The 16,304-nt window shown below is 39.4% G+C and overlaps 1 protein-coding gene and 1 long non-coding RNA gene across 3 annotated transcripts; both read left to right on the top strand.

The window, feature by feature from the left end:
* Positions 1-2,611: 2,611 nt before the first annotated feature.
* On the top strand, positions 2,612-8,618 carry LOC107732293 (FHA domain-containing protein FhaA-like). Of its 2 annotated transcripts, none has more exons than XM_016543570.1 (2): positions 2,612-2,727; positions 6,070-8,618. In XM_016543570.1, exon 2 carries the CDS (start codon positions 6,072-6,074, stop codon positions 7,572-7,574), a length of 1,503 nt encoding a protein of 500 aa, XP_016399056.1. In that variant the 5' UTR covers positions 2,612-2,727; positions 6,070-6,071; the 3' UTR covers positions 7,575-8,618. The 2 variants fall into 2 exon arrangements, with proteins under 2 accessions (XP_016399056.1, XP_016399057.1); XM_016543571.1 differs by having other exon boundaries at positions 2,612-2,693; positions 6,064-8,618.
* Positions 8,619-13,634: 5,016 nt separating this feature from the next.
* LOC107732281 (uncharacterized) lies at positions 13,635-15,737 on the top strand. Its single transcript, XR_001638856.1, has 2 exons — positions 13,635-14,024; positions 15,297-15,737. It is a non-coding gene; the product is annotated as an uncharacterized LOC107732281 (long non-coding RNA).
* The last annotated feature ends 567 nt before the right edge of the window (positions 15,738-16,304 follow it).

The raw sequence follows: 16,304 nt of genomic DNA on the forward strand, positions 1-16,304 counted from the left end.
TTTTGGTGGCTTTATCCTCCCTTAAGAGGGTAGGGGATCTGCAGGCTCTCTCCATCAGCCCTTCGTGTATGGACTTTGCCCCAGGGCTGGTTAAAGTCTGTTTTCGACCTAGGCCTGATTATGTTCCTACGGTCGCTTTGACTCCATTTCGCTTTCAGCAAGTGGTCTTAGAGGCCTTCTCCCCTGCTGATGCAGGGTCAGATAGTCTGAGTCTCTGCCCAGTGAGGGCACTAAGGATCTATGTCGACCGCACAGCTCAGTGGCGTGGATCTGACCAGTTGTTTGTGTGTTTTGGTGGTAAAAGCAGAGGTTCTGCTGTCACCAAACAGCAAATGTCACATTGGATAGTGGAGGCTATCTCTCTGGCCTATGAGGCGCGTGGCTTGACTTCGCCTTTAGGGATGCGTGCTCATTCTACGAGAGCAGTGGCTTCTTCTCAGGCCTTCTTCAAAGGGTCCTCGATGGAAGATGTTTGTGCTGCGGCAGGATGGTCCTCTCCTAGCACCTTCATCAAGTTCTACAGTCTGGACATGAGGACGGCTCCTTATTCGCTTGAGCAGACGCTTTCCCTGGTCTTCCAGCTATCTAAAGGTACGTAAGGCGTTATGGTATAGCGTTCCCATAGCGATGACGTCATCGCTGCATTGAAGTGAACCTATGAGAGGGAACATCTCGGTTATGAATGTAACCTTGGTTCCCTGAATAGGGAACGAGATGCTGCGATGCGGGCCGTTCCGTACCTTTGATAGCGCTTCCTTCGTCAAGTGGAAATCTGATGAAATAGCGCGCAGCACACTGATATAGCTTACGTACATACGCGTCGGGGGCGGTGCTAAGCGCTATTTGGCCAATGAATTGGCGTGATGGTATAAGGGCTTCAGACATTCATCACACCGGAGGTGTTCCCATAGCGATGATGTCATCGCAGCATCTCCTTCCCTATTCAGGGAACCAAGGTTACATGCGTAACCGAGATGTTTTTCTCAAAAGTAACAGTAAAATGCTCATGAAGTGACTCTCACAGCAGTTCTAGAGATTATGTTCATTTGTTCATGTATTCACATATTGAGGCGGCAGAGGCTGAAAACACCGCGAGCGTCACGCGCGCTTCAGTATGTGTGTAGTAAACGAAACCGTGTGTCTGCGCCATTGATTCATACAGAGACGTGCTGAAGGTGCAGGATTCATTTTTAAATAGGCAAATTCCGTGATATTCCGTTTTTATGACTGGATCCCGGGATTCGCGGATGGAATCTGTTTTCCATTAATCATAGGGCCCTAAATAAACAGTGTTTTATTTAGGAAATATATCTCTTATTAAAATGCATTCTTAAATGCATTTTCTTAAATGCAAAATCTCACAGGTACTACTAAAAATGCGGAATCGTACCGTTTTTAAAAGCATGGTATCGCGATACCTTTTTAGTACCGGTATATCGTGCAACACTAGTTCACATATTTACACATGTTGGAGACGACAAGCTGTTGTTCACCATTAACTTATTAGGTTTACATCTAAATGTCTCTTTACGTCTCTAAATGTTTGTATCTCAGGGGATATGTCGCCCTTTTAGGGGTATAAATCAAGATATAAAAGCATATATATAGACTGACTCTGATTTTGTCACTTGTGTTTTAGAAAATCAAATCTTTTTGTAATCTTGATAAAACATATTGTTGGAAAGGTCTGACAGTCAAGGTTCCATATTTGGTAGCTATTTTGTATTAGAAGCGACACTGTGGCAGAAAATGATAGATTTTTGACAGACAACTACGTCCCAAAAAAAAAAACAAGTTCTGTAGAGTATGGGTGTAACCCAGTGGTTATTTTTGGTATAGTGCCCAAACAAAATCTCACAGGAACCACAACTGTTGTGATATAAATTTCAAATTTGGAACATAACTTGGTTAGACATATGGCTTTGATTTTATAGCAATTTTAGAGTGCAACATATTTTATCAAATATTTATATTATATAAAATACAAAAAAATAGTATACTACAATATCTTTACTGTAAACTTAAACTTTTATAACTTTATGATACTTTCTTTTTTTTTAAATGCTTTCACTTCAGCAATAATCTACTATGTGTCGTCTTTAAAAAGAGACCAAACTTAGGTCTGTATTCCAAAGCACTCGGGAATTACAACCATGTTGTAACAAGCATTGATAAACAAATGTTCTGTTTTCAGTAAATAGTCCCAAAAAAGCCACATATCCTGGGGGATACAAACATTAAAATATAAAATAAGAGTCAGGTTTCCAAAAAAAAAAAAAAAAAATCATGAAATTTAATTTTTTGAGTTCCAATAAGATGGAAAAAAGCAATAAATTAATTTTCTGATGTCTCTTTGAGGTTTTGCCATTTTTAGAGTTAAATTATTCAATAAAGACATGATAGTGACATGGAAACCTGTTGCATACATGTGTACTTCTGGCTGTAAAATGTTTTGATAGACACCTGAAAGGATATGTTGAGAAAAAGCATTTGCTTAATGAATAATTATATTAGGGTCTGCCCAGAATCCCCACAACAGTTCTGGTAAATTGCGTCAGAGGAAGGATTACGGCCAATACGCATGCGCAGATGGTCCCAGTTACTCTCCTCGCGAGCGCACAAGCCAGTGGAAAGTTTCGTCGTCACACAGTCTACGGTCGTCACTGACGTCGTCGCGCAGCCAAGGGACAACAATCACCGGGAGAACGCGCTGAAATCAACACGAAGGTACGCTAGCGATTAAAACACGCGTATTATTAGAGTAAACAGAGCTGTTTGCGTTATGATTGGTTCGCTGGTTTATTGTAGCTACTGGTTTTGCTTTATAATAACAAGTGCAGTTGACGGTTACACGCCCAATATAGTCCCGCTATTTAAAGCGTTTGAGAATTTACACGCGACTAGCGGCCTGGTGTTGTTTAGATTGATTATAAATTGGCATCTCGACACTACACATATTTACATATTATATACAATGCATTCCTCGCTCATGTTTTGAATAATTAAGTAATATGTTGTATAAAAGGAAAAAAAAAAAAAAATGTTAATGACGATGTTATATTGAATTTAGTTTGATATGGTCCGTTTTATTGAATACTTAGATTTAATTCTTGATGTAAAGCCATGAATACATGTCGGAAATGGCCTCTGAACAATGAGACATAACGTTACACACACACACACATACATTCACTACTGTTTTCATTCCTGTCAGTAACGTTACACGTTTAGTCACGCAGGTACTAAGATACTCAGTTGAACGTGATAACTGGTCTGTCTTAACTTGTTAAACTAAAGAATTATTGTGAAATAATACAGGATGACGCCACGCCTTTTGTTAACATAAATCTGAGCACTGTAGGTGTGACCGGGGCTAGTTGTCACGTTTTTACTCCAGTAAAATTTTGTTAAGATTGGATTATTTTTGAGCCAAATTTTATACAGACACAAACTATATACTCTGGACTCCAAATCACTATAAACGTTTACATCGTTATTACCATGGGATAAAAATGGAAACGGTTCAAATTGACCCTGTAGCAGGGAATGCTGTCACAATGTATGGAGAAAATTGTCACAATGGGCAAAAATATAAGGTAACAAAATTTCAACCATTGTGTTGACCAACATAGTGTAATTAATCAATTATATGAATTCTAACATTTTTATAAACAAGTGACAACTTGCCCCACCCTAACACTTATGGGAAATGCCCTTGTACTGAGATTGCAGTTCAGTTAAAGGCCTTAATTTCCCTTCAAATCTTTCATTATGTTTGAATGTGTTTCAGTGTAGTTTTAATGTGTTCATTTGTTACCCTAACCATTATAAAAACATGACAATGCTGGAATTTTAATTTGAAAGGTGGAACCATTTGAAAACTGAAATCATGCTAAAGAAAACAAGCTTTTATATAATTGGAAGTTCGACTCAAAACGTTTTAGTTACTGAGATATAGTCCCTGTGTCAAATAGCCCCTGCCTCTTTTATATGGATTTATACACTGACACACTTTTAAAGGGGTCATATGATGCGATTTCATTTTTTCCTTTCTCTTTGGAGTGTTAACATTTTTCTAAATCTAATTAGTCTGTATCGCTAACATATGTCATGTTAATCAGGAAAAGTTCATGTAGCTCAATGAGGATAGTATAATTTTGTGCTTTATGAATAATTTCTTCATTTACTTTCCTCAAGAGGTTAAAAGTAAAACACCTCGTTCATTCTGGACCACCCAGCTTTCATTTACCTACTGCACATTCTAGAGCTTTAAATAGTGTCTTACATGCATATATTTACACAATTTAGTGAATGTGTTTATATGTACTACAAGAAGTTGATAACCAGATTCATATGAATGAGCCAATCCTCTTTACAAGTATGATGCAGTTCGAAATGGCTAGCTGTCACAGATACGTTAATTTGAGATGCCATTTAAGGCTCCGATCAGACAGAACACGTTTTTTGCAGTGAGAGGCACCTTTTTTAAATTGTTTGCTATGGCAGTGATTTTTAGCTGCCTGCTGCGCCTCGCGTTTTTGCAGGAGTGCTCTGAGCACCTGATGTTGAAAAATAGCAACTCTGAGCAGAAAAGTGCCCGTTGTCATTCACGTTTTTTTTTTCCATTGTCCAATCGAATGAATCGAGAGGTGGGTCTTCCGTTGTGACGAAAGTTTACAGTTGCATGGAAAGACTGGAGACTGCAATGATGGAGGAGAAACTTGTGGTGGCTGTCGCGGGATATCCGGAGCTGTTTCTACTAATATGACAGTTTACTTAACAGCAAACCAAAGATTTAGAGCGCTCGCGCTATAATCCTTGATTAGACTGACAGGACAGCCGATTTAGTGGTTGCCTAGAAACATAAACAAACCGCAGCGCACTGCTCTTTTCTAAATTAAAAAAAAGTAAACCAAAAAAAAGGCAGTGCGGTGCTCCTCACGTTTTCAAACCTGAAAAACGCGTTCTGTCTGATTGGGGCCTAAAAGCAAAAATGTTTTGGTCAGTGAAGACCTTTCTGTTTCTGCTGGTCATAACCTCTCTCCTGACTTTCTGGCAGTGGTAATGTGTGTAAATGACATGTGAATCTAATGCCGGGTTCACACCGCATGACTTTCAAAGTCATTGGATTGCTGCTGTTCTCACACCGCATGACTGTCTGGGGTATCATGTAGCCTAGTTGCTGTTGTGTGCACACTACACGACGGATCAGCAACAGTGGGTCACACATTACACAACTTTTCATTAGGAAGAATCGCAAACAACTCCACCTTGTCTACAAACTACGTTTCACAACCAAACACAAACAAGAATTGAGACAGGAAATAATGTAAGATCACACGAGAGACAGGCATTCTCACACAAGAATGGATTTATTTCTGTCAAAAACTGTGAAGGAGAGAGTGGTTGCTTGCTGATGTTCTGTTGCAGGTCTATTATGACTTCTCCCCCTGAACTTTCCCTTGCCCTGTATCTTGTTCTCTCATTTGTTGCAGGTCGTTGCCGATGTCATTTCCAGTTAGGGCTGTGCAAAAAATCAAATGCGATTTTCATGCTCATCTCGTCAGTAAAGCCGGTTCTGTGATAGCTTGTCAGTGATCTACGGCTCTGTGTAGTAAATGCCGCTCCATCTGAAAGCACGTGCTGGAGATTTATTACTAATCACAGAACCGCCTTTACTGACGAGATGAGCATGAAAATTGCATTTGATTTTTTGCACAGCCCTATTTCCAGTCAAAATACATTTCACACTGCAGGACTGTGAGTTGCCGACAGGTCCAGATATTTAGCATGCCAAATATCTCTCGGGCATCTGAGACACATTGGCACTTCTCTCAGATTGCGTCATTGATAACGCATAATATGCGATTGTTACTCATGTGCGACGAGCACCGATTTGCCACCATTTCGAGCATTTGTCTGCGATTTCCACAAAACTGTGACAACAAAACTGTGCCACAAAAATCGGGGCTAAAATTATGCAGTGTGTGCCTGGCATAATTGAAATACCTCAAATGACAATTTTGAAAATGATCGCTTTTCATTGAACCTCTCTCTCTTTTTCAACAGAAATGGGTCGCCTAACAGTACTGTTACTCTGTCTGGCTCTTGTGGTATCAGTTGTGGCCAGACGAGGAGGTGGCGGTAAAGGCGGATTCAGTTGGGGAAAAAGTGGGGGAAGCTCAAACAAAGGTGGAAGCAGCACAGGAAGCCAAAGTGGCAGCAGCAGTAGCAATAAAGGCACTTCATCACATGGGACACACTCGTCCCCTGGAAACTATCCTCGCCAACCTCAAGCACCAAACCAGAATCCACCCCCCTACCCTGGTACTGGAGGCGGGTATCCGGGGCAGGGCAGATATCCACCAGCAGGCTCTAACCCAGGTCAAGGATACCCTAACCAAGGAAGCTACCCAGGGCGTGGTGGTTACCCGGCCCAAGGTGGTTATCCAGCTCAAGGTGGTTATCCACAAGGTAACTACCCAGGGCGTAGTGGTTACCCAGGACAAGGTGGTTACCCAGCTGGAGGCTCTTATCCAGGTTATCCAGTCCGGGGAGGTTCCAGCCCTAACCAGTTTGGTGGAGGTGTTGCAGGTGCAGGTGGATATCCAGCAGCGGCGCAATATCCTTACTGGAACCCCAACAACAAAATCATGAGCCCAGGCTACGGCGGCAACTACGGTAGTTATGGGTACGGCGGCAGATCACCTTTCGCCCAGTCAGTGCATAACATGGGTATGGCCCCTTCATATAAATCAAAGGGGTTTGGCAAGCAGGCTATTTTGGCTGCTGGAGCTGGGGCGGTGGCTGGTATGGCTCTGGGATATGGCCTCGGAAGTTTCCCTCGCCCCCGTTTCAATTTCCACAGCCCGCAGGAGGAATACTACTACAATCACTACATGTACAGACGTTACGGCCAAACTCCCCCTGACAGTAACGTGAACGGAAACTCTAACACTCAAGGTGGAAATCCTGGCAATGCAGGATCGGCCTCTGCGGGACAAGGAAACGTTAACCCTCATGACATCTTCCAGAATCCTCCACCGCAGTCCTATGATAGCTTCATGGACAAGTGTGTGAAGAGGACAGACTTGCTCCGAGAGAAACCGGAAGGAAGATCGAGGAGATCCACTGACTTTGTTGAGGCTCAAGCAGCAGAAGTAGCCGATGATCCTACTGGTGCTCAAGAAAACGCCACAAGCAACAACAGCACTGCAGAAAGGGACACATCCGGAAGCTCTTTATTCGTAACCTCAAAGCCGCCCGAAACACACAGTCAACCTCAAGAGCAGACCCAGGAAAGAAAAGCAGAAGCTGACGGTGATGAAGATGACACTGTTAGCATTATGGAGATCGGCTATCCTGCGCTCATTAAGCAAATGAAAGCACGACGTTGTGTCGAGCTGTACATGGTCTATGCGGAAAAGCATGCAGAAAAACAGGTGCAGGATCGCAGTAACATAGATGATAAAACCAGCAATAGTAGCGGTGACTTACCTGGACCCTTTGGCCATGGAGTCATGCTACTCTTTACTAGCATTCTGTCGCTCATCTTCATTTCCCTTCTACACTGATATTCTGGAAAAGGTTACACATAAAGCCATTGAGTCAGACTGAAAAATGGACCGTTCTCACCCATCAGATGTTATCTGAGGAATTTGTCTTGGATGCTTAGAAACTTTGGACAAAGTATTCTTGAAAGACTACTTCAAGATTCAACAGAAAGAGCTTCTCACAATGACTTCTGTAAAGTTACTCTACTAAATTGCAACATGAGCCACCTAACAATTTGTCATGAGCCCAAATTTCAAAGCAATTTCCAAAGGAGCTAAAACATTAGCATACAATTACTTTTTACAGTGTTCACCTTCACCCATCACTGCCACCTTCTTGCATGTGTTTTGGTGAACATTAACTTCTCTTCTAAGACAGCATAATGCATGAACCCTTTATTATCTCCAATTTAAACAGAATTGTGCATGGCATTGTCATTTGACTTATTGTTTTCCACTGGCAACAGCAATTACAACAAACCATTATTATTTTGTTGTAACATGGAATGGTGACTTCCAGTTCTGTTCTCATGATGGCACTCCTACTTGTGTAGTACACATGGAAAATTTTGTGTTGTAATGTTATCTCTGATTGTTTGGACTGTTAACTTAGGCATTAACTTTCTTCTGATGTATTTATTTATTTTAAATTATTATCATAGACATAATTTTCATGGTTTTTCACAGTCCTCCACTGTTAGTTTTGTTATTTTTACTTTTTAGGGGCCGTTCACAATGAACATGTTTTTGCATTCTACTCCATTGTTTTTCTGTATAAACATGCACTAGATGGACATTATTGACCATTGACTCTTTTGCCGTAAAAACACAAACACTGCATTTTTAGAATGCAGTGCCACATTAAAAGACATTCAAAGATCTTGTGTTTTTTCATTCCACATTCCACGTTTTTAAATGAAAAAACACTTTCTGTGTGAATGGCTTCTTAGTAAATGTTTTTGTGATCATAACGGTTTGCTTTTTAACTCAATATGTACAATAATAGCCCCACTTGTCAGTTTCATTCATATCAGATGTACATGTACTATGACACTCAAAGAGATTAGATAAAACAGCATGATTTATATAAAGCTGGATCTTTATCAGTAGCTTGGTGCTGTGGTTTCTCTGAATATTACTGCTGAATATTCAAGTAAATTATCAACCCAGCTTGGCACTTTACTAAATAATTTATATAGAAGGCATGTGGCGACCACTGGATGACCAGTAGAAGGCAAAGCTTAACGCCTTTGTTGCTCAGCTGCATATGAATTGTTATGCCTTTGAGATGTTGTGAATGTTGAAAATGTGTATAATGTTACCATCACTGGGATTAAAGTGATTAAATGCACCTTAGTTCCGTGTCTGCCTTTTTCCATTTGATATTTTTAGAAAAACCATAGGATGAAATTTTTTTTTGCCCTCATTCTTAAAAAACTCTAAATTTGGCCTAGTGATTGTTTCAGTTTGTTCCAGTTCATGTTAATGTTTCATTTACTCCTTTTTTACAGATGTCACTTGATGTCCAATGTAAAATTTGGTCCCTGAAGCAAAACCAGTTTTTCCTATTATGGTGTCAGGTAAGCTGAATGTATACCTGTGTACAGTGTGTTGTGATCGTTTCTCTTGGAGGAGTCGTTTTGTTGTTTTTGTCTTTGATAACCGTTCAAGTGTACTTGATATCCCCATGTTGGCACATGCAAGATATTAGCTAACTAATTCGTGACTTAATTATACCCTAAGTGGAAAACCGTGAGACTGTTGTAGTTATAAGACTATGAGGAGTGACAAAATCCAAATACAGGACTAATTGTGTTAAAACATGCAAAGGTGAAAACTGTCAGAACCATTTATCATCACCAGTGTTTTGGAATACAAATTAACCCTTGGGAAGAAGACTTCAGCACAACAGTGGATCACTGGAGATGAAAATCCCTTGTTTGGTGATCATTACTGTGGTTAATCAGGCAGATACACACAAAAACAAATAGAGATCACAATATGTTTCTGTTAATGATGCAATTTGAGACATCACACATGAGATCACACGAGACACATGCCACAAACAGGACACTGGCAGTGATAGAAGACTAAAGACCAGCAAAAGATTGGACAGTAAACACACATTTTTCCAACTTAATTGAAAATGATTGTGTGAAATAAAAGGATTAGTTGACCATTGTTGGTTCTAATTGGTTAAGGTTATAAATATCCAAGATAAAGTCTTCATGTTGGAGTCTTGATGTTAACGTATTGTGACCTTACAAAACGGCATAAATGGATGACAACGTAATCTCCACATATAGAGTTTTACCACCAGTCCTGCACCCCCATAATCTTCTTGATGAACCCACATTGATACACTGTAGAGCAGTTTGTTTGAAAAATCATCTCAGTAAATGCAACTATCATATGTGGCCCATCTAGTGGCTCCTAGAGCAAGGGTTGCCAACATCTGGAGGGCTACTTTTCTGCAGACTTCAGCTGCTCCAACACACCTTTAGTATAATGCTAAGCACTGTGATAACCAACTGATTCAGAATGCAGCAGCCAGAGTGGTCTTCAACTAGCTGAAGAAAGCTCACATCACACCTCTCTTCATCAGCTTGCACTGGCTGCCAATAGCTGCTCGCATCAAATTCAAGGTACTGATGCTTGCCTACAAGACAACCACTGGCGCTGCACCAACTCGCTAGTTCAGACCTACGCACCCTCCAGAAGCTTGCCTTCTGCAAGTGAACGACGCCTCGTGGTGCCATCCCAAAGAGGCACAATATCACTCTCACTGACCTTTTCCTGGACTGTTCCTAGCTGGTGGAACGACCTGCCTATCTCAATCCGAGCATCTGAGTCTAGCCATTTTCAAAAAACACCTAAAGACATCTTTTTTGCCATCACCTGACCAATTAATATTAGCACTTACCTATTCTATTCTATTCTGTTCTAATGTATTTATAAAAAAGAGACACCTTGCTATGTGCACTGACTAACTGAGACTTGTCACAGCACTTGTATATTGTTGCTCTCTCGTTGGTCTGATTGCCTCTACTTTCCCTGTTGAAAAAACCAGCATATGCTGGTTAGGTATGTTTTGACGCTGGGATGCTGGTTTAAGCTGGTCCTTTGTTTGTTTATGCTGGTCCTTTTGCTGGTTTATGCTGGTCATGTGCTGGCAAAGGACCAGCATAAACCAGCAAAGGACCAGCATAAACCACCAAAGGACCAGTATAAACCAGCAGAGGACCAGCAATTCTCATTAGCTCCATGGACTTTTCATCTTTACCTGGGTGACTCTTTGCGAGCTGTTGCAATGGGCTGAGGATGGTTGGTGTAATTCAAGTTGAGGCTTGGACTCAGATGTTATAATCTCCATCCATTTTGCTGATCATTGATCACAACAGCACATTTGCTGGTCCTTAATGGTGGAGTGAACAATTCCTTGCCATTGATAGAGCTGCTGTCACCTGTGAATGGAGACCTTACGTGTTTTCGTTAGTCAACAATATGTAATAACTCATCTGCTTATCTGGCCAGTTGTCCTTTTGATGTGACCTGTGAGAAGTTAATGTGAGTTGAGGGCTGTCCTGGCTCTTTTTGGGCTTTCATATTTTCATCTTGAACTCATGTCATTCCCATTTTCTGTCATGCACATTCATTCTCACTCTTCATCCACTTTGTGGATGATATATACAATGAATTTCAAATTGGTTCTCAACACCCTGTGGAAAAAAACAGCATATGCTTGTTAGGTAGGTTTTGACGCTGGGATGCTGGTTTAAGCTGGTCCTTTGCTGGTTTATGCTGGTCCTTTTGCTGGTTTATGCTGGTCATGTGCTGGCAAAGGACCAGCATAAACCAGCAAAGGACCAGCTTAAAGCAGCATCCCAGCGTCAAAACCTACCTAACCAGCATATGCTGGTTTTTTCAACAGGGTTGTAAGTCGCTTTGGATAAAAGCGTCTGCTAAATGACTAAATGTAAATGTAAATAAACTGTTTCAAGTGTGTTTGATTAGGGCTGTAGCTAAACTGTTAAAAACAGTATGTGAAAAAAATGAGTATGTCTGAATTTATAGTATTCATAAAACGGTAGACGAAAAGTACCCAGATGTACTACTTCCGGCCCGATTCTGAAGTGCGCATTTTAATGGACACTTATGCCGAGTTCACACTGCACGATTTTAGCCCGATTTTTCACTCACCGACAGATTTTGCGAAATCGCCGACAAATGCCCGAAATCGGAGGCAAATCGGTGAAATATTTGGCATGCTAAATATCTGGAGCTGTCGGCGATTCACAATCACGCTGTGTGAAATGAAAATCGTGCAGTGTGAACTCGGCATTAGCTATCACATGAGACTGTGAAGACAAGAAACTGACACTGGTAGGTCACATGACTATGACAGAATGGCAAATGTAGTAGACTGAATTTCATTCATACTACTCACATTCATACTATATAGAACATACTTTCTAACAATCGAGAAGTAATTTTTCTTGAAAAGACATACATACTCATGCGATTTCAGGAGCCCTAGAGTGATTCATCACAGCATTTAGGTTCAGGTGACTGGCTCAAAACAAAGCAGCAGAACTGGGCAGAGATGGTTTATATTTTACATAGCCTACTTCAAAATCACAGGGAAGTAGTAAAACTGTAAAACTCTCACTGGAATTTTTGCTGCTACAATGTTAGTGTTAGTGTTGCTATGTAACTATTGTATGAATGTGCATATCAATCAAACTTTTTTTTATTTAGTAAAAATATTTGTGTTTACATTTTAAAGGAATAGTACACCCAAAAATGGCCATTTGGGGAAAATTGACAGTTGAGACATAAAAGATGTAGGCTAGATGAATATGAGTCCTCTATTCCTAACATTGCTTTCTCCAGTGATAAAAAATTGTCTTGTCTGAATCAGGAGAGAAATATGCAAATCAAGAGCACCATTTACAAGTGAAAACATTCCAAAACAGTTCTAAACAATTGGATTTTGATGTGAGGAAACGTTATTATGAATTATGGACTGGTATTTTAGCCAGAAGAGACTATTTAAGTTAATCATAATGAGCTTTATTGCCAGGTATGTTCCACAGTGCAACAGAATGACAGTGACAGAACAGAAACACAGATAATAAAAAATATAAATAAATAAATAAAATAAAATATAGAACAAGTAAATAAGGAATGCAATATACAAACCTTAATGTTGGAAACACCTTAACACATTAAAACATCTTAATGTTGGATTTGTTTCTTATAAACATGCTCCTTCTTGCATCGCAAGACAATTAATTGATCTACTAGTGGTGTGGATTACTTTTAGGTTATTGAGATGTTGGTATGTTTTTATTTCAGTAGTCCACTTCAGACATTCTATTAACTAGTAACTTTGCAACTACTTATCAACTTACTCTCAAGTAGACCGTTAGGTTAGGGTTAGTAGAATAGGTTGACATGTACTTGCAAAGTTACTTATAATCAGTAATGTGTTGGGGGACCATCAAAATAAAGTGTTACCATAATGTTTTTATCAGCTGTCTGGACTCTCATTCTGATGGCACCCATTCATCGCTGAGGATCCATTGGTGAGCAAGTGATGCAATGCTACATTCTCCAAACCTGTTCTGATGACGAAACTCACCTACATGGTCTGAGGGTGATTACATTTTCAGCAAACTTTCATTTTTGGGTGAACTATTCCTTTAAGATTTGAGAAACCCATCAGTGAGCAATTCGCCTGTATAAACAAAAAGTTATTATCCTCCGATTCTTATGCTCTAATTAAAGTTTTAATATCTGTTTAGCATGCTGTTTTGATCCTGCTGCTTTCATATTATTTCATATCTGTCCCGTGAGAGAACTAGTGAGACCACCTTCATCTTCGTGCGCATTTTAAAAGCGTGCACCCATGTACGCTCTGTGCACTCGTGTACATGTCAGCTTGAGCTATGGCTCTGTTCTTTTTCTTGTAACTTTATTTACTGATACTCTCATCACTCATGAATATTTCTGAGAGTAGTGCGGCTCTCGGCACAGTGCTGCCTCTTACTAGTTTCGTACTTTGGGGGTTGCTAAAAGAGTCACGAGTTTTGGCACTTTTGTGGCGAACATTTTCACCGTCGTTATCATGATTGGGTTGAACCTCAGACTGTTCTTCATCGCTAAATTTCAGCTAGGACGCGAACCGCCGAGCGCGGAACGCGACAACAAGCGCGCGTCCATTTATCTAATCATAATAGTAGCCGTGTGTTTTCTGATCGCGTGGTTGCCCCTTTTTCTTCATGTTATTGTGTGTAATTTCGCGGGGTCTACGTGCTATACGTTCAGAAATGAGGGTTCAGACCCCCTGCGCATTTTGCCACGGGTGAATGCAGTTCTGACCCCTTTATTGTATATCAGAGGCTGTTCAGCACTATGGAGCACACTACTAAGTAAAGTCTGGAGACCCGCGTGCTGCAAGAGGAAAGGGTAATCTCTCTAACTTTCTCTCTGTCTCTCTTGCACACATGGATGTAATATTGATCTTAATGTAATTAATCTCTAGACCATCTCTGATGCATTATTTATTCTAGCCTACTCCGTTATGAAAGATTGTTACTTTAGAATTCAAAATAAGACTAAAATTATGTCCAGTCTTTTTTATTTAGTAGGTTATTAAAATGATTTTATATAGGCCTATCTATTCACTCCAATAGCCTACTCCAATTTTTATTGTTCAAACGTAGTGTAGGGTATTTATATTATTATCATTTAAATTGTTAACATTATTTTATATATTATTTATTAATATTGTTTTACCCCTTTTCCTGCCTGTCCATATGCTTACAAAAAAAAAAACAGCTGCTTGTGTCAGTTATAGGTAGCCTACTATTATTTTTTTGTTGATATGTGACATTGTGGCAAAAATGATGAAAAAATAATACTTTAATAAATGACAGTTGACATTAGACATAAACAAATATATAAAGAAGTAAAACAAAATAGAATCAGAAAATAAATGTAATGAAGGCCAAGTTTCTCTCTGCTCATGATGATGAGGTTGAGGGATGTGACAACATCTGAAATAACACAACTCAGTTTAGAGTTACAGTGTGTCTCTTCAAATTGTTTAAGTAAAAGCATTTATGTTTAAAGGCCAAAAAGGACAGTATGTGAGCCATTCACCATGTTAAAATGATTTTTTTTTTTTTTGGACTGGGAATGTTTATGCATAAACCCAAATAATAATGAAAAACAATATGGATCATTAATTCAATAGAGAGGAGTATAGAAGTATCCTCAACAGGATACTTCTATACTCTGTATAGATACTTCTATAAGAAATGTATATGTTGAAAGTGTTGGATGGTTGAGCTCCAGAAAATGAAGTGGCTTTAACAGTTACAGATTTGAAAACAAAAAGGTGGGAATAAACAACCTCTAACACAAAAACCATTTCAGCTAAATTAAAAAAAATATATATATCATTCATAGTGGTGGTTCGAGTGAGATGTCTTAAGTGGGTAAAATAGCTTTAAAGGGTTTTTAAGGAAACAATATATCAGAGATTTTAAGTAGTCTAAAAAGCAGTCAAATGTTTATTTACAATATTTATTAATATAATATTTACAAAGAGGGTTAAAGGAGTACACCTTTACACTCCTTTCTGGAAGAGTCGTGGCTGGTTAGGCACACAAACAGCTATGTCACTGAAGGACACTGAATATTTGCAAAGCTTTTTTCCACTTGTTTCTTTCTCAGTGTGAACCCTCTGTCCATGGAGAAGAATGGAGCTGCCGTTTTCAAGACGTGATTTCACAAGCCAAGGCAGTAAAGGAAAAGAGTTTAAAAGATCAAGTGCCATTCTTGATGTTTTCTGGTTTCTGAAATAACAATACAGTCACATTTATATCACAAGATATTTCAGATATTTCTGTGATATTAAAGGCTATATCACAGATAGGCCTGGCAGGGACGTGGGTGGCAGGCCTCCCAGTTTTGGGAAAACTTCAAATTGTCAATATTCTTTGAGAGAGATATTTTTATGCCTCCTTCCCCATTCGACATTAATATGCAATATTCTACATGAAATGGAAATAAAAAATGAATTTACATGCATCTTTGATAGATTTAATTGTCTGAGAAATGGAACTCTTGCTGCTATCAGAATAATTTATTAATAAATTCCACATGGCATTGTGATACTGTGTTTTATTATTTTTCATCTTTAAAGAAAAAAAATACCCAAAACACAATTCAGAAATGTGTAGGTCTTTTTGCATTGTGCGAATTGTTGCATGTTTAAATGATCATAAAGGAAAGGTAGGCTAGACTAGTAACTATTATAATTTAAATAAATATACGAATGGCTAAGTCAAGTGTTTTTGTCATTCGATGAGATCTTCATTATGATTCCGTATATCAACCACATGTATAAAATCAAATACTAATAAAATACTAGGCTACTTCCGCTCTGCACAGAAGACCAGGGGTAAGTTCAAGCTCAAACCGGTGCGCACTGTTTTGCTACGGTTTCCGGTTTGAACGACATGTTTCCTGGAAACGGTGTGCAACGGGGTTTGAGATGCGTTTTCTCTTGTTTGGTGGGTGTGTCAAAAATGTCAGCCCAATTCAAAACGACTATTAACCACGCGGTATTAAAGAGACAGCTCGCACAATGTAATTAACATCCAAATAAATTCAAAAGAGCAAGTATATTGTTTGCACATGCTTATTTACATTAAAGGCAAAATAACTAAAATAATAAGA

The sequence above is a fragment of the Sinocyclocheilus rhinocerous genome, unplaced genomic scaffold (genome assembly GCF_001515625.1).
Source record: "Sinocyclocheilus rhinocerous isolate Xijiao unplaced genomic scaffold, SAMN03320098_v1.1 scaffold38, whole genome shotgun sequence".
NCBI lineage: Eukaryota > Metazoa > Chordata > Actinopteri > Cypriniformes > Cyprinidae > Sinocyclocheilus > Sinocyclocheilus rhinocerous.

Coding starts and splice junctions, on each gene's coding strand:
- LOC107732293 (XM_016543570.1), top strand. CDS start 6,072: ATGGGTCGCCTAACAGTACTGTTACTCTGTCTGGCTCTTGTGGTATCA.